Here is a 26,312-nt window from a genome sequence, read left to right on the forward strand (position 1 = left end):
CTGTCCTGATGGCCTGTGACTTGAACTACTGGGCTTATCCTGCTGTGACAGAATGGGCAGTGTGAGATGGGAGGTAAATACCTGGGTTCCAGACCCAACCCTTGAATTTCTTAGCTGTGTGACTTTAGATGGGCCATTTAACCTCTCTTGACCTCAGCTTCCTCATTTGTAAAATGGGGAATATAATACTATTTACCTCCCAGGTCTTGGAGGAAGATTAGATGAGATGGGTTTTGAAAACTGCAGAGTGCCATATACATGTGACTCATTGTTATGGAAGCAATAAAAACAGGTTGGTGTTCAAATTTATTATAAGAAATTCAGATATAAATGCACTATACCATGGACCCAGCAGCCCCTGAAGTTACCTTTCTGTCCTGTGGCCCCAGTATCATGCCCTGGGTTTTCTCAACTGTGGGTTTCTTGGAGCTCCGTGGAGGTGTGACATTTGGGTACGTCACAACCCAGACACATAAGTTTATCTACTGGGCCCAGGAGTCGGAATTTTGAACTAATTCTTCATATGCCTGAGTGCGTTTACATTCGCAGATAGCTGTGAAAAGAGCCCCTCTCCCCACACACTCCGAAAAATTGTACTGTGCAAAATACCAGTCTAGGAAGCAACACACAGGGTAACAATAAGTCCTAAAAAAGTCTCTTTGTGATTTGGCGCGGAAAAGTCTCTCTGACTCATGGAGGAGGATCTCGCAGACCCGGCGGGATGTTTCTAGTTCCTTCCACCAGGCTTAGAAAACAGAAGGCTCTGGCTGGACTTGCTGGACATCTCTCTCTTTAGCATCTCTCTTTCTTGGTCCATCTTTGCAGTGGCTTTTCTGGCTCCCACCTTCAACAAGAGCAACAAATGCACAAACTTGACAATTGTAAGGGTATCCCCAAATATACCACTCAAATGGGCTTTTTTACTCAAAATAAAGTATTTGTAAAAAAGAAATTATATACAGACATAGATGTGTGCAAAAAGAAGCTAAAATAATCCACTATTCTCACACTACCCACAGGTAACCTTATTGACATTCCAATGTACTCCCTTCCAGATATACAGATACTTTCTTCTTATATTTTCTTTTTTTTTGGTTTTTGAAACCAGGAGTTTCTGATTATGGGCACATTCATTGGGATGGACTTTCTCTTGAAAAGCTGTTACTAAACTGAATGTCTTATGTCTCTGATGTCTTAGGAGGAGAAAAGGCAGGATATTCAAGGGGAATCGGTCTAACCCTATTCTAAGCACTGCCCCTGGTGTGGGGCAGTCTTGAGTATGACTCTGTCCCTGGTCTTAGCTGATCGGGCACTTTGGCACAGGCTCAGCTTTTCAGAAGGTCACTCCTAGGATTTAGGATCATGGGCTCTATGATGCTACTTACCACTTGAGCTGATTCTTTGAAATGGGGGACCGTGAGGTCATCCCTTTTTATCACATGACCAGAGAGAGATGAGATCAGGGGAGATTTAGGCACAGAGAGGTGATATGAGCTCTGTGTGTGTTTGTGTGTAAGAGAGATGACGCTTGGGAGATGACGGCCTACCAGTTCTCTTTTGAGGCCAGGCTCTCTCTCAGCTCTCAGTATTTATGAGGCACTCTTACATCCTTATAAAAGCCTCCTCCCTCTTTCTGAATAGGTTTCTATTCATTGCAACCCAATAATCTCTCTCCCACACGGTTCTGTTTATACTGTAGATACGATTGTAACTTGCAAGTTTCTTTCCAACAGGCTTCACATCAACAGCCCTACTTCCTGCAAGTTTTTGACTCCAACTCATGCCCCTGGGGAAAGAGGGCCTGCGGGCCTACAGGTAGTCAAGTTTCAGCTCTGCCTCTGAAAGCATGATCCTTGGTCTCCTCATCTGTCAGCTAGGGGCCAGAATGTCCTGTCTTCCTTAGGGGTTGAGAGGAGGTTCTGGGTGGATTTAAATGGAAGGGGCTGGTAGGACCTTCTCTGTAACTCTTTTCATTTTAAGACAGGCTTAAAAATCACGTTCTGTGCCTGACCTATGCCAGTGGCTGCCAGGAGCCTTGAAATGTGCTTTGAGATTGCTTTCAAAATCATTTCAGGAAAACATTTCAGGGTGAGGTAGGCTAAGATCTCTACACTAGCCCACAAAGTAAATATTGGTGGGAATGCCCAGATAAAAGGAAAACAGGCAGCAAATGTCGAAAATCTTTTGCCTCTAAACCAGTTTTCCTTTGTATCCTTTTTAGTTTGATTTTCAATAAAATTGGATGGGTCCCCAGGGCCAGTGCCCTGACCTGGTGTGGGGCTGGCTGTCAGAGCGAGAGTCTGGGTGTTTGTTAAAAATGAAGATTTCTTAGTCCCAGGGTCCCCCAAGTCCCAGGTCTGCCATGAGCTTGAGGTGGGAAGCACCACAGAGCAAGCTTTGGTCAACTTTTTTGAGTGATGAGGTCGGGGACAGCAAAAGGCAGAGGGGATGGCTGAACCAGGAAAAGGAAGGGGTGAGGAATGCGAAATGTGAAATTCAAGTGTGGGCCTGACGTGGGGGAAGCCTGGCTGGGTCTGTCCCGAGCCAGAGACCTCCCGCAGCAATAGGCATTCATCATGCATGTTTGGAATCGCATTCCGGCTCACCCTTAGAAGGACAAGGCCAGGATAGGAGCCTGTCATTTAAATAAGGACATTTAAATTGGAAATTTGGCAGTTCTATTTCCAGTTTTTTAAGGAATCTCCACACTGTTCTCCATAGTGGCTGTACTAGTTTGCATTCCCACCAACAGTGTAATGGGAGGGGGGTTCAGGATGGGGAACACATGTACACCCATGGCGGATTCATGTCAATGTATGGCAAAACCACTACAATATTGTAAAGTAAAAAATTAATTAATTAATTAAAAAAATAAATTGGAAATTTGGAAATTAACTGGGATAATTCCAGTTAATACTCAGGGCATACTGGAGTAGCAGATCTGGGCACAAAGATCCCAGTTCATTCCCACACCACCTCAGGTCTTTGTTTTAAACATCCCTACTTCAGGGAGGCCTCTCCAGGTCCTTGGACTGGGGAGGGGGAGGGAGAGGTCCCTGTGAAAAGTGTTCCTGAGCTCAGGAACAACTCAGAAAGTACTGCGTTGGCCAAAAAGTTCATCTGGGTTTTTCCATAACATTTTAATGGTAAAACCTGAATTAACTTTTTATCCAACCCAATATTTGTTTATTTATTTGCCTCAGAATAAAAAGCCATGAAAGACTGGGAGTTTTACATGTTTCTTCATTGATCTAACCTGGCGTTTCTCATTCTTTTTTTCATTATCATCCTTTTCCTTAAGAAACCTTCTTAGACATTTTTTCCTAATCGCTTTTGTTGTTGTTTAGCCTCTAAGTCGTGTCCAACTCTTTTGAGATCCCATGGACTGTAGCCCACCAGGCTCCTCTGTCCATGGGGTTTCCCAGGCAAGATCATTGGAGTGGGTTGCCATTTCCTTCTACAGGGATCTCCCCAGCCCAAGGATCGAATCGGTATCTCCTGCATTGCAGGTGGATTCTTTACTGCTGAGCCACCTGGGAAGTTCTCACCTCTGTGAAATTTGATTATTACAGATAGCACTGTGTGTATTTCTGTGCTTTATACATTAAAAAAGTAGAGTTTTGCCCTCTCCGGGGTGATACTGCTGCCACTGAGAATGGGATTGAATCCTAACACCTGAATATTACCCGCCATATCGCAAGCCTCTCAACAAATATTCGTTGAATGAATGAAGGCTGGGGTCGTATCTCTGTTCATTTTTCTGTCCCCAGTTCCTAGCACAGTATGTGGCCTAGACTAGGTATTCAATTTATTAACTAGAAGATTTTCCCCTTTAGCATATGATAGATAATTATAGAAGACTGTTAGCTGCAGAGGAAACAAAAATCGATATGAATCCCATTGGATCTTAAAAAGGAAGAATGTGCTAGTTCTGAAGCATACTAGAGATGGAGACTCTGTTATGAGAAAGGCTGAGACTCTCTGGGAGTCTCTTATGCGAGACTGAGAGAGCAAACTTTACACGTCCCATCTTTATCAATGTGGTCCTGGTGACTCCATCCCCTGAAGGACTCCAGGTCCACTCTGGAGGAAGAAGTCGCCCAAGCTACACTTGGTAGGCAACCTGGAGGAAACCTTTCTGTACCAAGGAGATCTCAGACACCAACTTCTAAGCTGGGGCTGGAGTGCAAGGAAAATGGGAAGCTGGCTCTTTGCTCTCAGCCAAAGCACCATTTGTCCCTACTCTGTTAAAGCCAAAGGCAGCGTGAGATGCCAGGGGGTCTCGTATCTCAGAGAAGCACAGTATTCCCACAACATCTGGGATCCATGTCAATATCCCCTCTGTCATTTTACATCCCCAGGTGGTCCTCAGACAAAACCTAGCTCAGGGCTCTTTCTTCCTCCTCCGCTTCAGTCATATTTGTGAATGAATAAGTGACAAACTTCCCAAAATTTCCACTTTGCAGGGTGGCAAAGGTCTCAGATCCATAGGGGCCCCCAGGACGCTCTCTGTCATTTTAATGTCCTGCTTTGGGACAGTAACCATCTTTTGGCCTTAGAACAAGGATGCTGGTTGAGAAGAAGCTTCCATTTTCCAAATATATCCCTCACCTAGAATATCTTTGTTTCTTCTACCAATGATAATTTGGTTGCTTCAGAATGACTGTGGCCTTTTATCAAACTTGAATATGTCTCTTCTCTCTTATTCAACCAAAATGTGTTCAGCTTTCAAGCTCCCTGAGAGCTCGCCTCTACTTTCTGCAAAGTGGGAACGCGGATTGGCTTAATTCCAGTTCCAGGGCTGATTTGTCAATGGCAATGTTTCAACATGCTCAAGATTTCAAAGTTTTAATTCTCAACTTTTAAAATAATTTTAGAGGATGCTTCTGTGAAATTCAAGAGAAATGCCATTGGAAGTGTTATCAGGTTTATTACCTGGAAGTTTATAACCTCAAGGAAGAGAAGCCAGCACTCTTACCTGGGTGTCAGATGTCTCCTACTTAGCAGTGTGGCTCTGGACAAATGGTCTCTAAGCCTCAGACACCTCATCTGAGAATTGGGTATAATAACAAAATCCACCCCCCATAGGGTTGTTGTGAAGCTTAAATGAGATACTGCAGGTCAAGTGCTTAGCTCTGTGTGCATAGCACACGCTAAATCCTCAGTACACGATAGATACAGTGTCACTGTCGACTGGGCTTCCTGCTGATGTTCTATGGTTTTCTCTCTTCTGTCCTCTCCTGGCTCACCTGGAAATTTGAGTTCTGCATCTTGTTCTTCACCGCCTCTACAAACATTTGTCTCTTTAACACAGAAAGAATATTGACAAATTTTAGCTTATGCTCTGCTTTGTCTTTTGCATCAAAGAAAAACAGCTTTTTCTCAACTTTCGGATGCTACCCATTTGGATGAAAGGTTGAGCCTTCCTAGGTGAGGACATGAGGATGAGGGTCTGCAGAAGAGGGAAGGGATAAGGATGGCAGAGAGGGGGTTGTGTCTGTAGAATGGGGTGTGGCTTTGGGGCAATGCTACACTGTCCTGCTGAACCTCTTAGAGATCTCTGTTCCAGATTCCAGTAGAGAAGGAGGTGGGTCAACCAAGAAGGCTATGAAGGATGCTATATTCTCCCTGGAGGACAGATCTGCTTTAGGGGGAAGCACAGCCTTCCAGGTCACTAGAAGAGGCTGCACATGTCCAGCGATTTCCACCCAATGGCCTAGGCATGACAAAAGGCCCAGTGGTTAACGCCCCTGGCAGGGACTTTGTGGGCCTGTTGGGAAGCCATCACTGAGAATCTGGAGCCCACTCCCCTTGGGTTTGATTACTACTGCTGCCCTGATCTGCTTAAGACTCCGCACCTCAGGGACAGTTCATCAAAGAAAGAGCATCCCTGAGACACTGGAGACACCAAAGGGAGAGGGAACTGGGGTCCCCCTTGCAGACTGACATCCTGCAGGTAAATTATAGGGGTGTCAGGAAGGGGACTTTCTCAGAGAGCCCTGAGCATCAACTGGGGTCACCAACCTGATTCCTACAGGGGCCAGGGAAGTAAAGGAAGTGAGTGAGGTGAACCAGGGGAGGGGTGGCAGCAAGTCCACGAGCCCAGCACCTAAGGGGCCTGGAAAACAAAGGCTTGTGATTTTGTGGGACTGTGGGCCTAGTGTCCCCATATCTTGCAAGTTTCTCAGAGAAGCTGGAAATCTGGAGTATTCTGTTAAACTGCCCTACTTTGAAATGTACCAAAAAAAATCCCATGAGTCAAATGAAATATGTCTGTGGGCTGCCATCTTGCGACACCTGCTTCAGAACCTCCCCGCCTGGTGTCTAGTTGGTGCTCAGTAAGTGCTGGAGGGGTTGTCAGATAAAATACAGGATTCCAAGTTCAATCTGAATTTCAGAATGAAACCAAAATATTTTTTACTATGAGTATGCCCCTGTATAAGTTAGAACATATTTATACTTAATAACTGTTTGTTGTTTATCTGCAATTAAAACTTAACACATCCTGGGCATGCTGTTTTTTTTCCCCCCTCAAATCTGGCAATGCTACTGGGCATTCATAAAATTCATGGAGGAAGTAAGGCCATCTTTTGGGACAAGTCACAGGTACTAGTAAGTCTCTTCCATTCTCCCTGAAGGACGCTAACTCTCCCCTCAGAGGATTGTCCACGAAGGCTTATGCGCCCATATCAAACAGATAGTTGTCCTCCAGACATTTTTCATGGAGGCCTTGAGCCTGCAACCACTCAATATTTATCACAAACTCAGTTGAGGCAGTCACCATCCAAATTTCCAGATATTATAAAGCAGTGGTATTAAACCAACAACCTCCTTCTTTCCCATCCCACCCCCACCTTTCCCCCCTAAACCTTTTATCCAAGCAAAATTCCAAGAGGAACTTGGGGTATAAAACAGACAACGGAGAGCTTCTCTGGTGGGAGAAAGGTGTGTGTGTGTGTTGAGAGTCATCCCCTTCCCACGGCACCCAGGGCTTCAGGGAACCCCAGTTTGAACACTGCTCTGAAATACCTTTTTGGGTTAAGTCCAACCAGTGGATGCTGGGCACTGAAGGGCAGAGCCTGGCCCGTGTGCATATGCTTTTCCTGGACTCACTGGGATATGATCATCAGTCTGTTTCAAGATCTGTGCACAGCCATGACCCAGGTAGCACTGCACTGCTATTCTTAGGGGTGTTGCTCATTACACCACACAACGTCCTCTCTGGAACACTTCTGAGCATCACACTCATCATATCTCATGTACACAGTGAACTCTGGACCATGCTGGGTTTTCTATTTCCCATTGGCTACCAGAAAGCCCACTGTCTAATGGGGCTCCCCTTTGGCAGGTGAGGGGGTGTTTTAACAGGCACCTTCCTCCTTATTTTTGGCTCCATTTTCTACCATCCCCTCCTTCTTCCACCTGCTGCTGCTGCTGCTGCTAAGTCACTTCAGTCGTGTCCGACTCTGTGCGACCCAATGGACGGCAGCCCACCAGGCTCCCCTGTCCCTGGGATTCTCCAAGCAAGAACACTGGAGTGGGTTGCCATTTCCTTCTCCAATGCATGAAAGTGAAAAGTGAAAGTGAAGTCGCTCAGTCGTTTCCGACTCTTCTCGACCCCATGGACTGCAGCCTACCAGGCTCCTCCATCCATGGGATTTTCCAGGCAAGAGTACTGGAGTGGGGTGCCATTGCCTTCTCCGCTTCTTCCACCTACTGTACTTCATTCTTAGGGCAGAGGTTTCTGGGATTCCTTACTCCTACCCTCTTCTCTTCTTATGGTTTTGTCTCTATGTCCCCAAATCATTTAGCACCCAGGATGGCTGCGCTGCCCTTCTGCCTTCTCTCACTTCCAGATCCTGGGTGTTTCAGGTCCCTTGTGCGGGTTGCAGGCAGGAGCAGGGGCAGGGGCAGGGCCCGGGGTGGGGGAGGGGAAGGGAGTGGAGGGTGGAATGTTTTTTGGGCTGCCCACGCTGGCGTTTGCACCCCACATGCTCTTACCCTTTGAAAATAAGGTATCTACTTTGTGTCTGGCTGCAAGATCAGAAAGGGTCTCTGTACCTGCCTCTCTTTCTCTTTGAAGGAACAGTTGCAAGCTGCTGACTCTTTGGCATTTCTCTGTTCGAGGTCCTCTAAACGTTCCTAAGTGAAAATATCAGGTGAGCAAGACAGTGTTCAATGTGTCCCCACCTGTTCCATTCGGGGACACACCTCTGAGGTTGCTAGGAGACGCTGGGACTCACTGGGACTGGTGGGCAGAAGAAGGGGCAGGTGAGGGTCTTTTTCTTTGGCCATCTTCTGTCTGTATGCTGCACCAGCCTAGCCACATTGCCCTACTTCATCTTCGTGGGCACCCACAAGCCCCTCCCGTCGCACGCTCCTCCTACACAACATCTACCAATTTCTACTTGTTGGCTAAAAACACACAAATGGTGCTGAGGAAACCAGGATCTTGAGAACACGCGGGCCCAAGGAAATCCTGGAAAATGGTGAGTTAAAGAGAAGAGTGAGGATAACCATGATGGCAGGTGAGCGTGTATCCTACGTGGTCCCATGTACCAAGGGTTTTGTAAGCAACCTCCCATTTCATCCAAGGCTACCGAGTTAGGTGCCATTTTTATTCTCATCTTAAAAACAAGGGACATGAGCTAATTAAGCAGAAGGAACTTTAGGGGGCTCCTGCCTGGCTGAGGGGGCTTCCCAGGGGGCGCAGTGATAAAGAATCTGCCTGCCAATGCAGGAGCCGCTGGTTCGATCCCTGGGTCAGGAAGATTCCCCTGGAGGAAAAAAAATGCAACCCACTCCAGTATTCTTGCTAGGATAATCCCATGGACGGAGGAGCCTGACGGGCTAACAGTCCACGGGGTCTCAAAGAGTGGGACCCCACTGAGTGACTTAATCACACACGCTTGCTCGCTGGGGGGAGGCCACAGGCAAAGTGGTGGCCATGCCCCCTAGTCAGGACTTCATTGGCTGGAGATTTGATTGGCAGGCGAGCTGAACGGGTTTCTGCCAGAAGCAGCCGGTGCCCTTCAGCCTTTCTTAGACTTCAAGTCCTAAGTAAAAGGGTTTGCGTGCTTTTCAAATGGCCACTTCTGTGCATTTAAAATTTTCCTATTGAAAAACCCCAGCATTAGCCCATTCACAAAAGGTATCTGGGTCCTTTCTTGGCTGTGACCCGAGTGGTATTCACTGAGGAGAAAAGAGCGTCACAGAAGAGCTGCTGGCTTTGGGAGGACCAGGGAGGGCGTCAGCTGGCAGGAAGCTCCCTGAAAGAAACGCAGGACTCCCCACCCATCCACGGGCTGTCTATTCTTCCCCTTAGAAAAGGGGCTTGCCATGTGCCAGGCACTGCGGGCATCTTGCCATTTAACCCTCCCGCTGCCCCACGGAGCGGGCCTCTTGTTAGCATCTTTGGTTGTTTTGGTTGAGGAACGTGAGATAGAGGTCAAGACACCTACTCAGGGGTCACTAGGGGCGGGGGCGGGGCTGGACTGCTGTTTGTCTGACTGCAGCTCTGTCCTCTGAGAGACACTTCGGGCTTCTCGAGAGACTTGGACGCGGATTAGAGTGAGCTCGGCCTGGGCCAGGGTCCCTTCTCTCTGCCACGTGGAGAGAGCCACAGACTCAGGGCCTTCCGGAGCCCCCGGTGATGACCACCGGGTTCTCTGTGAATGTCTAGCCTTTCGTATCAAGTCTCATGTTCACAGCCAGAGGTATTAGTGTGGAAATACGACTTGTGATTCTGGAAGGTGCTGCTTAGTGAAGAGATGGTCAAACATTTAAGACATAAACTACATTTTGGGGGGTGGGGGTGGGGGGTGGATTCTGAAGCTTCAGATGTGTTAATTTCATCTCAGTGCTTCAGCCCTGCAAGCTCAATGAACAGGGTGAACAGTGTCAAAGTTTTGTATAGGAGGTTAAAAAGTAAGGCTCCTTGTGAAAATACTAGGTGTAAAACTTAGGAGAGAGGAATTCTATTTTCTGTTAATTTCCACTTAAAAACAATGAAGACATACTCCCTGGAAGGAACTGATGCCAAGACGAATGTATACACGTGCCCTTTAGAATCCAGCAAAACTGTAAAGTTTATTATTTTTTCCTTCCTGATAAACAGGGATTTCTGATGGCATAGTAATAAGAAGCCTCAAATGCAAACCCGAGTCCTGGAGTGAATACTCTGGGAGCAATGGTGAGAGAAATACAAGGCAGGCACCCGGGTAAGGGAGACGCAGAAGGAAGGGGTGTGGGAAAGTGAACCTGGGCTGGAGAGGGCAGCAGGTGGGAGGGAATCCTGTTTCTGCAGCTGAGCAGCCAGGGAGTGGTGCCCTCTGTCAGCTCAGCCCTCCCCTCTCTCAAGTGGGCTGATGCTCACCAGCTTCCCTTGTGGGGTTGATGGGAGAGGTGAAGCCTGTCCGGTGTGGAGCAGGTGCCTGCCCCTTGGTAAATGATAAAGTAAAGTAAATGATACTCAAAGTGCTCAGTAAATGATATCATTGGCGATGCCATGACTGTGGTTGTAGTTCATGTACATCTTTTCTCCAGTTGTGAATTTCACGAATTTTAAAGCTCCTAGCTCTAGCTCTTCTGGGGACCCTGACACAGGTTCAGCTTGGCCATTTCAGACCCTTCTCTGCTGAAGGATATCTAGCGCCAAACAGGCTGGCACGTCCCCTGCATTGTGTATGAATGAGGCAGCCCATGAATAATGCATGTGAAGCCTGATTATGTAAATCCTCAGGTTTTCAGTACATGACAATGGCCTTATTTGGGTCCTTTGCTGTCCCATTCTGTGGTCTGGTGTCTCTGCTTTGGGGCCTCGCCTGCCAAGCCCTGGGGCTCGGGGGATGCCTCAGGGAGGGGTGAGCTCTCTAGAGGGCACATCAAAGGGAAAGTCAGAACTCTGTCAGTGGCCCAGCTCTCCCTGGCATTGCTTGGTGTGAAAGGAAACTGTCCTCTGCCTGAGGCAGCCCCGTGACACACGCAGACTGAGGTCTGTGATGTTTAATTCAGAACGGTGAGCACTAAAAACACCACATCCGGGCTCCCTCAGAGCAGGACAGCAGCCACTTTCATTTCTGGGGCTATAAGCTAGAGAGCCTGATGTCTGGAAACCTCCTGCCTGGAAAGTTTGCAGAATGGAGGACAGCCTTTTGCAAGGAATTCATCTGACCATCAGCTCTTGGTTGAGAAAGATATCCTTCTATGAGCTTCTAAGGCCTGGCCTCCTTAGAGCTCATGTAGGCAACACACTCACAAATACACATACAAACACACAGCACATACTCACAGGCATACACACAAGCATGCGTGCAAAAATACACAGCTCCAATTTAGAAATACTAACGGGTACAAGGAGGCAACTGGGGGCCAGACCTGCAAAGAGTGCAGGACCTAGGACTAGAGAGATCTGGGGCTAGGTAAAGGCTCTACTTGGGACTTCCTTGGTAGCTCAGACAGTAAAGAATCTGCCTGCAATGCAGGAGACTTGGGTTCGATCCCTGAGTCAGGAAGATCCCCTGGAGAAGGAAATGGCAATCTACTCCAGTATTCTTGCCTAGGAAATCCCATGGGCTGAGGAGCCTGGCAGGCTGCAGTCCATGGGGTTGCAAACAGTCAGATATGACTGAGCAACTAACAAGACTCTGTGAACTACCAGCTACTCTATGAACTTGGACAAGTCTCTTTTTTAATTCGTTGAGCCTCAGTTTCCTCATCTGTAAAATGGGGATCATCATGACAACCAGGCAGGGCTACCAGAGGCATTAATAACCCTGATCATGGCTGCATAGCATGAGTGGAGCCCAATGCCTGCAGATATCATGAAGAGATGGGGGCTATGGTAGTTTTTCCTGTTTGCCTGATGCCTGCCTGGAGATCTGCTCGACCTTAGGTGAGAGTGAAGGACCAGGGAGAGTCTGATCTATTTAGGAGTCGCTGTGCCGGTGCCCAGTTGGGCTAGTGACATGCTGCTGACCACAGGAGTGGACGTTCATGGGTGTTAACTGCCAAGAAGACCAGAGACCCCCCTACTGACTGCAGTGCAGGCACAGGGTTACAGCGAGCTTCTGGAGCTGGTTTTCAGGTGCTGCCCATGCCTGTCTCGATGTGTATGGGGACTTTTGGCAGCAGACTCTACTGGGTCTGGGGCAGCACTCACTTCAGAGGCCACCTGCGCAGTTGGCTGGCCACAGGGCAGACAGCCTCATCCACCTGCCGAGTCCCAGGCCCTGAGCTGCATGCTTCAGAGCCTGGACAGGTGTACCTGGGCATCGGAAACCGTTTGGTCTTGAGTTCAGACAGTGAGAGCTTGGATAGGAAGGGTTGCCTGTGTTGTATTCAATCCTTGTAACAATCCTGCAAGGCAGGTGCTCTTAGCTCCCATTCACTGATGAGGAAAGTGAGGCTCAGAGAGGGGGACTGATTTGCACAAGGTCACACAGTAAGCAGGGGGATTTGACCCCAGGACCCACTGAGTCTTGTGCCATGTGATAGATGAGATAGCAGGATGAGGGGAGGAGGTGGCCTCTTTTAGCTGGATCACCAGCCTGAGTGTCAGTCTTGGTCTCTCAAGTCAATGCTCTTACCAAGTTCATGCCAGGAAGCAAATCCCTCACCCTCATGCCTTTCCTCTGTGGCTCCCACAGCCTTAAATGCACACCTGTCCATCCCTTTGGTGGACAAACTCCAACTCTCCTTTGCAATTCATAACAAATGTCAGCACTTGGAACACACTTCCTGAATGCTCTAGTACCCTCCTGAGCCAAGTACCCTTCTCTGGATCTGAACAGAGCCCTTACCCCACTAAGTCAGCCTGAAATCAGCTCTTTACCTGTATGTTCTGCACTGAAAAATATGTCCTTCAAGGACATTCATCTATCTCTATCCACCTGATCATTCATCTACCTGAACACGTACTGATCCACTGATCTGGTGTCCATCCATCCACCCGTCCACCCACCCATCCATCCATCCATCCATCCACCTGTCCTTCCATCCACCCATCTATCCATCTATCCATCCACCTGTCCTTCCATCCATCCATGTACCAAATATTTATTGGGTGTCTACTATTCTCTGGGTACTCAGAATAGCAAGTTGAAAATCTTTATTCTCAGAGAACTTATTCATCTGTGTATCCCTTGCACCTGGCAGAGCAATGAAAGTAAGAACAATAGACACCACTTTAAAAAATTCAGGACGTTTGCTAAGCTTATTGTGGCAATTGCTTCATGTGGCATGGAAGTCAAATCATTATGCTGTATACCTTAAACTCAATACAGTGTCAATTACACCTCAATAAAACTGGCAGAAAAATAGTTAGAAATGGAAAGAACGAGGTAAAATACATGAATTATCAAAAGTTGAAAAAAATACAGACAAGCTGGACTCTGAGTCTCAGAGAGCACTGTTTACAGCAGTCAAGACATGGAAGCATCCTAAATGTCCACCGACAGAGGAATGGATAAAGATGTGGTGCATATATACAGTGGAATGTTACCCAGCCATAAGAAGAGTGAAATAATGCCATGTGCAGCAACATAGATGGATCTAGAGAGTACCACACTAAGTGAAGTAAGGCAGACAGAGAAAGGCAAGTATCAGATGACATCACTTGTATGTGGAGTCTCTAAAACGGATACATGTGAGCTTATTTATAAAACAGAAACAGACTCACAGTTTGAAAACAAACTTATGGTTATCAAAGGGGAAAGGTGGAGGGGGGATGAAGTAGGCATTTGGAATTAACACATACACACTACCATATATAAAAGAGATAATCAACAGAGACCCGTGTATAGCACAGGGAATGCTACTCAATATTCTATAATAACCTATCTGGGAAAAGAATCTGAAAAAGAACGGATATATGTGTATGTATAACTGAACCACTTTGCTGTGCACCCGAAACTAACACAAAATTGTAAATCAGCTCTACTCCAATACAAAATTAAAAATTAAATTAAAAAGAAAGAAAGAAAATACAGACAAGCTAGACTCTGAGTCTCAGAGTGGTTAAGAAACCTGCCTGAAGTCACACAGTAAATGGAAGAGCTACAGTCTAAACTTAGGTCTGTCTGATGCTAAAGCTATTCTGCCACTTTCCTTTGCATCAGTAAATGCCTCCTGTACTGCCTAGATCCCGCTGGGACCTCAGCTGGCCATTTCCAAAGGGGGCAGAGGGGCAGCCTCAGAGACTCTGCTCCAAGCAGGCACCACTCACCTTTTGCTGCCTGATCGCCCTGTTGACCCTCTTCTCCTGGTGCAACTGCTGCTCCATGCGCTCCAGGGCCTCCTTGAGCAGCGCCTTCTCTTCAGCCTCTTTGTAGATGTCGTCCTCCAGCTTGGCCACCTGTGACTGGTACATCTGAACCGACACTTTGCTCTGCCTGAGCACACGGGAGAGACAAAGTCTCCTTTCCCCTCATCTTTCTCACTTACCAGCAATGCCCCTGCCCTGGGAGATTCTCAAGATACTTCTGTGTCTGCCTAACTTAGCGGTTTCATTACAAGTGGGAGAGAAGGATGGAGTTTGGGGACTAGAGGGCAGTATAAATAGCTCATGGGCTGTGTAAGTGTGGCATGAAGCTGACACAGGTTATATTACCAGCCCCTCCCAATTTCCCAGGGAGGGTCAGGGAACTGATACTACTGAAAATAAGAAGGAATTATGAAAAGCACACACATGGTGAAATATCAGACACATTCATAAAAGGTGCACCTTACCCCTTAAGAAAATATAGCACACTTTAACTGCTGCTTTCTGGCCCAGAGGACTCGCCTCCATCAGACCCTGAGTCATGATCCCGCCTCCCCTGCACACCCAGACCTCTGTCCTCCTGTCTTGGTCCAGAGGTCTGCTGCTGCCCTGAGGTTTAGCCTGGAGAATGGAGGTCCAGGCCTTTCTGCAGGGACATGGGCCTTACCTGAGCTGTTCAATGTCTTTCTCGTATCCTCTCAAAAGCTCCTCTTTTCTCTCCAGCCGGTTCTTGAGTTGGGTGATCTTATCGAACACCATATCGAGGTCTCTTTGTCGAAGCTGGTTGACTCTCTCCCTCTCTTTGGGGGAGAGGTGTTTCATGGACACATGACCTGACATATCTTTGATGTTCATCAGACTCCCGAGTGTTTTGCTCATATCCATGTACTACGAGAGAGCGTTTTGCAGGTAAGAGGCTTGGTCCAGCGCCACTGGTGGCTGCTTTAATAAGGAGTGTGTGTGCTGTGCTCAGTCGCTCAGTCGTGTCTGACTCTTTGCGACCCCATGGACTGTAGCCTGCCAGGCTCCTCTGTCCATGGGATTTCCCAGGCAAGAATACTGGAGTGGGCTGTCATGCCCTCTTCCAGGAGATCTTCCCAACCCACAGATCAAACCTGCATCTCCTGCACTGGCAGGCAGATTCTTTACCACTGAGCCACCTGGGAAGCCCTTTAATAAGGAGGCAAGTGCCTAATTCTGTTTCATTCATTTTCTGCAATCACAGGGAACACATGCTTTGGAAAGGAGTACAATTGGGGCTTTTAATCCGACTTTCATGTTCCCCGCATCCATTTACGCTACGCCTTTTTGAGAACCAGGGGGAAAATGACAACAGATAGAAACATTTATTCTTGCTACCCAGTTTTCCAAGGAATTCAACTATGCAATTTCCAACCCATGCTGGGATAGCAACTGGGTCTCGCAGAGCTGTAATAATGACTAAATATCTACGTAGGGTTGATGTTTAGTTAAGCCATCTGGTGGTTAACAATGCCTGAGGGGGTTGTGGGTTTGGACAGGAGGGGGACTGATGCTAGGGGTACATACCAGCTTTTCACTGAGATCCAGAGCCTCAGTTGCATCTGTTTTCCCTAATTTATTGGTGGCCATGAGGGACCCTGAGCTGGAAAGGCCATTTTGAGGCTGAAATAAAAAAAGAAATAAAAACTCTCTCTTGGTATTCATTATGATTTTCTACATCCAGAAGAAAACCCCAAAGAATAACCGAAGAACTGGAAAGTTCCTAAAGAATAACTTGACAGTTGTGGTTCAATCACTAAGTCATGTCCACCTCTGCAACCTCATGGACTGCAGCACTCCAGGCTTGCCTGTCCTTCACTGTCTCCTGGAGTTTGCTCAGATTCATGTCCATTGATTTGATGATGCTATCCAGCCATCTCATTCACTGTCGCCCCCTTCTAGCTGTTTTTTATTCTAGTCTGATTCCTCTGTGAACTGCTTTCTTACAGCTCTGTTCCCATCCCTTAAGAGTATAACTTTTCTTGAAATGACACATTAGTCCCGCTCTTTGGTCACTGTCTGTCTTTCCTCTAGACCAGCGGTTCTTAACTGGGGATGACTGTGCATTCTCCCTTTACCTGGGATATTTAGCAATGCCTGGACATGGTGATGGTTGTCACAACTGCTACCGGCATCTAGTGTGTAGAGGCCAAGGATGCTGCTGAACAACCAGTGACACACAGGGTAGTCCCCCAAGTAAAGAGTTACCTGGCTCAAAAAATCGGTAGCACCGAGGCTGAGAAGATAAGCTTCAGAAAAACAGGAGTCCTGTTGCCTTTGCTCAGCTATTCTTTCTCCTGCTCCTTCTCTCCTTTTAATTACTGCCAGCCTTGGAGGTTTCCTGCTCTGTCGTGTCAGTGGTGGGATGAGGGGTTGTTGCCAAGAAGGCAAATCTTGGAAGCAGGATCAGGATATGGGATCCAGCTGAGCTCCCCACCTGGAGATGGTCCCTCCCTTTCTACTCTCAGAGGAGGGTTTGCTCTTAGCAGGAAAACCAACACGTTTCTTTCTTTCATTCTTTTTTTAAAATATTGTTTTGATGTGGATCATTTTTTAAAAGTCTTTATTGAATTTGTTATAATATTGCTTCTGTTTTATGTTGTTTTTTAGCCCTGAGGCATGTGGGATCCTAGCTCCCCAAAAAAGGATCAAACACTGCACCCCCTGCATTGGAAGGTGAAGTCTTAACCACTGGACTGCCAGGGAAGTCTCAAAGCAACACATTTCTGAAGATTCACACATCTAGCAAATGTGTAGAAAATGAGATTGAATGATTTTAATTATTTCTTCCAACAGCCTAAGGATGGTTTGGATCCAGCTGTGGCAGCAAACCATGCCCAGCAGGTCCTCTGATTAAGGCTAACCTGAGCTGTCCATTGTCATGTGTCAATCAAATGCCCAATCAAACACCTTCCACCTAACAATCAAATGACTTCTGCAAATCTGGGCAAATCAAACAAAGCCCCCTAAGGAAGGAAGGCTTTCTTGAATAATACCATTGAAATACTATTTAATAATAATCACAAGTATCATCTATTAAGTGCTCACTATGAGCTAGGCAGTGGCCTAAGCACTTTACATAATTATCTCCTTTTACAGCTGGGAGATGGAGTCCCAGAAAGGTTAAGAGCCTGCCAAGGTCACTTGGTTTGCAGAGCTGGGATTAGGACACAGGCAGGTCTCTGATTCTAGAACTGTGGTGTCTTCTTAATCATCATGGCTCCCTTCTGCTACCTTTTCTGTGTTCGGGTTTTTGAGTTTACAGAAAGAAGCAAATTTTAGGCAAACTCATGGCATCATGTTATATAGCTTGTTGAATATTTTCTGCAGAATATAACACATGATATGAAAAGGAGGGCCCAGAGATTGACCTGGCCAACATCAGTGTGATGATACATCCTGCTATGTACATTTGAAAGCCTCCTTTCTGTTCAAACACTGGACCACTGGTAATGCTAGGCACTGACTGATCGATCCAGATGCTAGGCTAACAGGGAGGATCTGACCCTGAACCAGTGATGCCAGGGCACTTGGACAGACCTGCCCTCAGGCCCACCCTCACCACGTGTCAGTCACTGCAGAGGTAAATTACCACTCGGCTCTCTACTCGTGAGAAAGTTGGCAAATCAGGTTTTACATCCAATATTTTCTGGACGTTTTTTTCCATCCCAAGAGTCTTTAAGTCTAGAAATGATTCATCCATGTGGTCCTTAGGATCTAAAAAAAGAAATAATTTATTAGACTCAAAAGAAAGGTTCAGGAAGAAGTCGCTGGATGTAAAAAAAATCACAGCTGCTGTTAACTGGACGCTTACCATGGGCCAGTACTAACCCTCATAATCTGAGGCCCAGAGAGGTGAAATGACTTGTCCAAGGTCACACAGCTAATATGAGGCTGCAGCCTCACACGGCTGAGGCTCTGAGGGTGAACCTTTGGCCACTGGTAGGAGGATGGAACTTGAACCCAGGCTGCTGGGGCCTGGCTCAGTGCTCCACCCAGCAACAAGCTCTGTTTCTTGAGAGCCCCATTCCCTCTAAACAGGGTTATTTATCTAGGAAGTTCCCCAAGGTTGATCCTTGAACACCATCAGTCTATGCAAAAGTTTCCAATGGGCCATAGTGAAATACGAAAAAGAAGGACAATGTTATGAGTTTTTCATGAAATCCTGTTTATTTAGTATCAAGGCCTGCTCTTGACTTTGAGATCATGTCTGCCCATCTTCCCCCCTCCCCCCCACTCATCTTCTTCTTTAAAAAAAAAAAACTACATCTTTTCACTTATGAAATGATAAGAATAGAAGACAGTGATCCTGGTCAGCCCCCACAGGGAACCCTCAGGTCTGGGGCCCATGGCTCAGCACAGAAGGGGCCACTAGGAAGGAGGGAACTTACTTGAGGAGCCGGCCTTCTCAAGTTCTTTAATTCGCGCACGAAGCTCAGATAAGGCCTTTTTCTGACGCTGAATGACCTCCTCGTGTCGGGACCCTTTGCATTTGGCCCCTAGATCACTGAAGGACTGCTCCTGTGGCCAGAAAGGTGCAGACAGCGGCTTTATTAGGGATCGGAATCTCTCTCTTATATTTGAGGAAACATGAACAATTCATGGATTAGCAGAAACCCCGTCATTTAGTACCCTGGAAAATACTGTTAAGGGGCTTCAGCAGAGAAGGAATTTAAATATTTCATTTCAAATACAAAGTCACATCTAGGAAGATTTCCAACTTCCCTACTGACTTAGCATCACTATAAATAAGAGATCCCCTCTGTGTTTCCTCGCCATGTTTTCTTTCTTTCTTTTTCCCTAATATTCTTCTCAGTTTGGGTTTCCACTTGTCATTCTGTTCTCATCTTTGAACAATCACATCAAATTCACCCCTGAAGGGGGTACTTTTTGGTTCTTTTTTTGGTCCAGTCTCTTCTCTGACCAGGGATCAAACTCATGCCCTCTGCCGTGGACACATGGAGTCTTAACTGCTGGACTGCCAGGTACGTCCTGGAGGGACATTTTTCGGTGCTTAGCTGGTAGTAAGGATGATGGTCTCATATTTGCTAGGGGGAATTGCATGGATGGGCTCTTGGCTGGTCTAGAGAGACCTAGCAGGTCCTCCCTGGGGTCTCTTCTCCCCTCCAGGCCCCCACCACTCATTCCTTCATTTCATTCAGGCTCTGCTCCCCATCTCCTCCTGCAGAGGCCTCCCTACTGCCTTGTCCCAAAGAGCCCCTGCCCCTGTGCTACTCAGCCCCAGTCCTGCTGTATCCTTCCTTGGAGGGCTCACCCTCGCTGGACATTTTATTAGACGTCGCCTTGTTTATCGCCTCTTTCCTTTTTCAGAATGTGGACCCTGTGAGGAGGGGCTTCTCAGGTGGCGCCAGTGGTAAAGAACCCACCTGCCAATGCAGGAGATGTGAGAGGTGTGGATTCGATCCCCTGGGTCGGAAAGATTCCCTGGAGGAGGGCATGGCAACCCCTGCAGTATTCTTGCCTGGAGAATCCCTGGACAGAGGAGCCTGGCAGGCTATAGACTATGGGGCTGAAAAGAGTCGGATACAACTGAGCATGCACGGATGCAAATGAGCATGCACGCACGCACGGGCCCTGTGAGGACACAGTTTGTCTCCCATGTAGGCCGCGCTATTCCCAAAGCTCAGCCCTGTGCCCGAGCATAGTAGGGACTCCGTAAATATGGAGCCAGAAGGGGCCTGCCCCAGAGTTCCTGCTGGGACCAAGGTTCAGCCCTGAGAGAAGGGGGCTGCACTTAGTAGGGCGTCACTAGACCCTGATCTGGCTCCAGCCGGCTTTCAGCCTGCTCGGCTGGTCCACTTCCGGGGCTGTTTCTACACCAGCCTCCCTCTCTTTGAGGGCATATGTTTGCCCTGGGAGTGAACACCAGGAATGCTGTGCATGTGCACACGTGCTGGAGGGTGGAGAGGAGGTGGTGGCTGGTTTTGGGGGTGGGGCAGCCGCCAGGCTTGGTGACAGCATTTCCTCTGCCTGGAGAGCTCGGCTGAGCCCGACGTGACCCTTACTCATGGCCCTTCTGGGAATTTGTTTATTTAGAGAAGATGGAGATTCTTTCTCATACAACTCTTAAGCCCTCTGACCCACTCTGGTTTAGAAAGCAGGAAGTAGACTGAGTGTGGAAGGCTGTTTTGAGAAAGAAAAAAAGCCTTTTTTCCTTTCATCTTGCAGCCTCCCTCCCCCATCCTCCTCTAATACTTGTCATCATAGAAACTGAGACAGGGCCTTTGGTCAACGATCCTTCCCAGCAAACACAGGAGAGTCAGAGGGAGTCTTCTGTGGCCAGGAACCCTGAGCATCCTGCTTTGTGCCCAGCACAGGGTCTGGCATACAGCAGGTGCCCAATAGTTGCTGAATGTGTGAACTAACATAGGCCAGGTCCTGCACTAAGAGCTTGGATTTCAACAGGAATGAGACCTGCTTCCGGCCTTGGGCGCTCACAGCTGCAGAACCGGTTGCAGCCCCATGGCTGGGCTGCCGTAGTAAGGAGGAGACGCTGCTGCTATAAAGGTCTCTGGATGGTGACAGGAGCCAGGGCCAGCCGGCAGGGCCACTGAGCCCTCTCTTTCACACTGCATGCGGCCTTGGCTCCCTGCTGTTTGGCAGGGGAAAGGCATCTTTGAGGAAGCAGGCAGGCAAGCCGACACATTTGGCCCTGTTTCCAAGAGAAAGTCCAAAGCACATTACTGAAACGCCCTGGTCTCTAGTTTCATAAAGCGAAGGGAGAAAGGAGATCCCTGGACTCCAGGAAACCCGGGGCCTCGAGGAAGTGCCGTGCCCACAGTCAGCCAACGACGGATCACAGGGAGCACGACCACCCACCACAGGGACAGGTGGGAGCCACCGTACAGGACCACGGGATGAAGGCACGGTTCTCCATCGATGATGTGATCCCTGTGCACTGCCTGGCTGGGACTTCCAGGCGTGCCAAGGCCTCTGGGCAGAGATCATCAAGTCAGCCACGGAGCATAAATGGCCTAGCATTTGAGCCCTTTCAGGCCTAATTTAGGATGTCCCCTGGACATCTCAGAATCACACCTAGGAATCTGTTCTACATACTTAGGGCTTCCCTGGTGGCTCAGACAGTAAAGAATCTGCCTGCAATGCAGGAGACCTGGGTGTGATCCCTGGGTCTGGAAGATCCCCTGGAGGAGGGCATGGCAACCCACTTCAGTATTCTTGCCTGGAGAATTCCATGAACAGAGGAGCTTGGTGGGCTACAGTTCATGGAGTCGCGAAGAGTTGGACACGACTGAGTGACTAACGCTTTCACTTTCACAAGGATATTAACTACAGCAATGTGTGGAAGCAGAAACAAATATCCATCAACAGGCGACTGGCTGGATAAAAGGGATGTGATGGAATTCAATGGAAATGGCCCTGCGAGTCCCTAGCACAGGGCCAGGGAGTCACAGCTGTCAGACTTGTGACAGGGGCAGCAGCTGCTGCCTTAGGGTGGGGGGGTGGGCATCCCCGTCTGACAGCAGAGGATGGGTGCCGCCCCATGTGCCCACCACTGTCGAACCAGCCCACACGCTGGGCCTTGGGGATGAAAATTTCCAAATCATTTGGTATGTTTGCCTCAAAAATACAATTTCCAACTTGGGACAAACAAAAGCATGAGGAAGATCTTCACGTACATTTACTTGAAAATATGCCCATGAAATAGTATTATGTGGGAAAAAAGAAATGTTGCAGAATAAATATGGTTTGAGACTATATTTTGAAAAAAAAGTCTATCAAATAAATATATGTATATGTAAGCTTGTACATGTTTGTGTGTGTAAGTTAAATTTGTTTCTCAAGAATCCCATGATGGGGTGGCTGGCATTATGCCCACTTTCCAGACGAGGGAATTGGTACCAGGTTGCAGGGTTTCTGAGTGGAGGAGCAGGATCGGAACACAGGCAGACGGGTTCCAAGCCTGAATTTCAACTGCTGACTGTATGAGCGTGTGGTGGTTTCTGTGAGGAAGAGGGCTGATGGTACCTGTGCCCAGCTGATGATAACTTTATACATTTCACATAAGCAAGTCATGCTTTTGGAACTTAGAATGAAGATGTTTTCAAAAGCAAAGAAAGCCTCCATCAGGCTCTTTCTTAGCTTATCTTTCTAGATGCCCCCGGGGATGGGGCAGGTACTCACCTCTTGGCTGCTCAAGAAAATATCAGTGTGGACTGGTTCTATCTGCACTGAAATGTCACACATCTTGGTTGTGTTTCTGGGCTTCTGTTCCTTCTCCTTGTGCAGCTGGAGTTTTTGTTTCTCTTGGGAGGCCCTGGGGGCAGAGAAGATGAGTCACTGAGCAGGAGGGTGGCTGGCCGCACAAGGTTTGGGAACCACAAATTACCTTTGTACTCACAAGCAGAAGTGGGAAAGGGACTCCATGTTTACAGGGAGCCGAAGTCTTGGAGCCTTCAAGCTCCTGCCTGAGGGTTTCCAGATAATTGAGCTTGTTGGTTAGTGACCAGGGAGGCAGGCACCTCTCCATTCTTGCCTCCTGCACTGGGTCTGCAGGATACCTGCTGTGGCATTTATGGGGGCATTTAGTGCCTGTCTGGGCTTCCCTGGTAGCTCAGATGGTAAAGCGTCTGCCTACAATGCAGGAGACCCGGGTTCGATCCCTGGGTCGGGAAGACCCCCTGGAGAAGGAAATGGCAACCCACTCTAGTATTCTTGCCTGGAGAATTCCATGGACCGAGGAGCCTGGTGGGCTACAGTCCATGGGGTTGCAAAGAGTTGGACACGACTGAGCAACTTCACTTAGTGCCTGTCTGCTATTTCTAACACCTGGTATCTGTCAACCCTTCTATTTCTCATAATAGTCCCATGAGCTAGGGACTCTCCTTGCCCCATTTTACACCAGGAAAGAGACACGGCAATTTCCCTGTGGTCATGGAGCTTATAGGTGAAGGCACCTGGCTTTGAATCCAGGCAGCCTGGGCCTGGAGCCTGTACTTTTAACCACAGTGTGAATCCACTTTGGCCATGAACCATGAAGCAAATGAAGCTACGGGTTACACATGAGACATCAATTTTATTCAAACTTTCTTGGAGAAAACATTAATCTTATATCAAAATATGGATAAACTATGGATGAAAATGCAAACTCACATATGTTTCATAGACAAACTCGCAGAACAACAATATATTTAGTTTAAGCTGACATCCAGTTTACACTTTTGTTCAGTCAGCATTTATCAAGTTCCTTTACATGCCAGGCGTTGTGTGAATGGTGGGGAGTCAGTAGCAGGCAAGGTCTACAAGGGGTCCTCATGGGGAAGGCAGACAATTCAACAGGTGGGAGCAGCCTGGCTGTGTGAGAAGTGTTAGATCAGGTGACATGCAGGGACTGAGGGATCCTGGGCAGAGCAGGAGCCCTTGGCTATGTTTGGTGAGGGTGAGTAAAGGAGGATTTCCTGGAGGAAGCCGCATTTAAACTGAGACTTATCTGAAATATTGGGCAGGAATCTCTGAAGGCTCAGAACTGAGCAAAGTTCTAAATGATGAGGTTGTGAAGCAATGAAACATATGTCATTCACTCATTCATCTACTCATTCATTCAACTCTTTAACCATCATTGACTGAGCCCTTCCTCTCTCTATGTCAGGCTCCCTGGGTACTTGGGTATGCCTGGGCTCCCCACACCTGCTGTGCAGGCCTTCCCACCCACCTGAGAGCCTGCTTGAGGACCTCCAGCTCCTTGTCCTTCTTCTCCACCAGGCCGGTCATCTGCACCATCTTGTCCTTGAGCACGCTTAGCTCACTGCTTTGTTGCTGGACCAGTGCCACGTTCCGCTCCAGTTCTATCTTCTGCTTCTCGTTCAGTTCCCCTGGGGGATACATGCAAGCTGTTGGCAGTGGGGTCTCCTGCCTTGGGTTTCCTGGAGGGCCATAGCAGATCTGCCAGGCCTCCAAGAACCATGAGGTGGTTCACCCTCCAGGAATTCTCAGGGGGCTTCAGTAACGGCCAGGAAGTCTTTTTGCAAAAAATAGAAAAAACCAACGAAACCGCCCACCAGCATCACCTTTCGATGAGCGCCGGCGCCACGAGGCAGCCTGTGTGGCGCCCGCCTGGCCCCAGCTGTCAGGGCCTGTGTGCCTGTGGCATTTTAGGGCACCTTCAGCAGCCTGCTTCTGCATCTGTTTGCCTGAGGCTTCTGAGCCCTCTGGAGACAGCTCTACTCACGTGTCTGCCAGAGGCAACAGCCTCCAACTGAGGCCCAGTGGAGACAGGCTAGAGCACACAGCCCAGCCCCATCCCCGTCCAGGTGGCACTCAGAGGGCTGTGACCACATTGCTCCCCAGCATCACCCCCTCCCTGGCAGAATTAAGCTCTGTCCCCCACTGTGCCTGATGACAGACAGCATGGCAATTCTTTATCTGCTTTCTTCCCTTCCCTGTCTCACTTCCCTTCCATTGCTGTTTTCCCTTGGATCATCTCTCAAATAAACCACCTGCAGTGGAATTCTGGTCTCGGGGTCTGCTTCTGGGAAAATCCAAACTAAGACCCCTACGTTGTCTTGGATCTTCATAGCAACCCTACAAGGCAATTCCTAGTAACAGCCCCACATCACAGGTGCAGAAACCGAGGTTCACAGAGGTCAAGGGACTTGTCTAAAGTCACCCATCTAATAAATAGCAGATCCAGAACTGGGTCCAATGCCTCCCGATTCTAGCCTTTCTGCCGCAAGCTCTCATATCTTGGAAGGGGGAAATCCCTCTTTGAAAAATCCTGCTATAAAAGTCCTGGGGACATCAATTGGTCCAGACACAGGGAGTAAACACAACTGAAGGTCTGGGATACACAGGGCTTGAGATGGACCAGATAAAAGGAATAGTCTTCACCCTCCCTCCACCCCCTCCTAAACCTAATTATACCTCCCGACTCCTGCCCTTTGGCTAAATGGAAGTTAGGGATGGGAAAGAAGAGGCAGCTCTAACAAGCAAGAAGAAGGGAGGCAGAAATAAGTCTGTGGAGAAGAGGAGCCAAGTAGGAATATTCAGCCAGACTTGTGCCCATCCGGAAGAGAACAGACCTCAGAGCTATCTTGCCCCTACTCTAGGTGGGTCCTGATGTCGACGTGAGGGACAGGAGGAGGCCCAAAAGGCAGATGTGTGGCGAGTGTTTTTGCACCAGAGGCAGGAGAGACCTAGGGTACACTTACTCTAGGTCCATAAGCTGGTGGGCGCTAGGACTTGTGCTGGCTGGCCTGCCAAGTGAGGGGGCCCATGGATGACCTCCAAGCCTTTGCTCCTACAGACAAATCCTCTGTGGTCAACAGAGATTCTCCTCGAAACAGAAAGCTGCATTTCTACTCAGAGGTGTGGAGCCATGTGAGAATGCTCCCTGTGATCCCATATCAAATGGAATCAGTTCAGTACCCGCAGCTTTTGCTGATCCTGAGTTACAAGTGCTGTGATGGCCCAGGACAGCAGGTCGAGGCAGGGTTTAAATGCCCGGCCTTCCAACCCCAAAGACCCATTTCTTTCCTTTCTCAAAGTGGGTTGGGAAATGGAGAAACACAGGCAATTGTACAAACCTCTCAGGTCTGACATTCGGTTATGAGCTTCAGTCAGGTTCTTCCTTAACCTCATGATGATCTCCTGCTGAGACAGGATCTCCTTCTGAGCAGTCAATAAATCCTCTCTGAAATTCACACACATAAAAAAACAGACCAAGTCAGTTCAGCTCCATCTCTGTGGTGATGCTCCAGTGCCTGGAAGGGGAAAAGTACAAAGGCAATGTGATCCTCCATCAGTGATGGTCCAATCTGGGGATGACGCCACCCCCAGCAAGGCTGATAAGCACACTCTTGAAAAGTTCTCAAAACAAGAATCCGTTTTGATGCGCCTTCGTTATAAAGAAACACTTGGAGACAGAACAAAGGATCCTGGCTGGGTTTGCTCTGAGGCTGAAATACAACTAATATCAAAAGGACACCTCTTCCTGCTCAACCGTCTGTCAGCAGGAACCAATGCTCTCATGGACTTTCGATCTTTGGCGCAAAGA

The 26,312-nt window shown here is 48.1% G+C and overlaps 1 protein-coding gene across 8 annotated transcripts in view; it reads right to left on the bottom strand.

The window, feature by feature from the left end:
- Positions 1-287: 287 nt before the first annotated feature.
- Positions 288-26,312, bottom strand: part of FHAD1 (forkhead associated phosphopeptide binding domain 1) — a 165,429-nt gene continuing 139,404 nt past the window's right edge. For 3 of the 8 annotated variants that reach the window (XM_027565334.1, XM_027565335.1, XM_027565331.1), the window contains 10 exons: positions 25,843-25,949; positions 23,973-24,132; positions 22,445-22,577; positions 18,673-18,802; positions 17,874-17,998; positions 15,809-15,904; positions 14,928-15,148; positions 14,225-14,390; positions 5,250-5,303; positions 288-844 (listed from right to left, as the gene is read on the bottom strand). In XM_027565334.1, coding sequence (XP_027421135.1) covers positions 728-844; positions 5,250-5,303; positions 14,225-14,390; positions 14,928-15,148; positions 15,809-15,904; positions 17,874-17,998; positions 18,673-18,802; positions 22,445-22,577; positions 23,973-24,132; positions 25,843-25,949 — 1,309 coding nt within the window. In that variant the 3' untranslated portion in view covers positions 288-727. Of the gene's footprint in view, positions 845-5,249; positions 5,304-8,009; positions 8,143-14,224; positions 14,391-14,927; positions 15,149-15,808; positions 15,905-17,873; positions 17,999-18,672; positions 18,803-22,444; positions 22,578-23,972; positions 24,133-25,842; positions 25,950-26,312 lie in introns of those variants that run through there. The other 5 variants (XM_027565337.1, XM_027565336.1, XM_027565333.1 and 2 more) reach the window with 5 other exon arrangements.

The sequence above is a fragment of the Bos indicus x Bos taurus genome, chromosome 16 (assembly GCF_003369695.1).
Source record: "Bos indicus x Bos taurus breed Angus x Brahman F1 hybrid chromosome 16, Bos_hybrid_MaternalHap_v2.0, whole genome shotgun sequence".
NCBI lineage: Eukaryota > Metazoa > Chordata > Mammalia > Artiodactyla > Bovidae > Bos > Bos indicus x Bos taurus.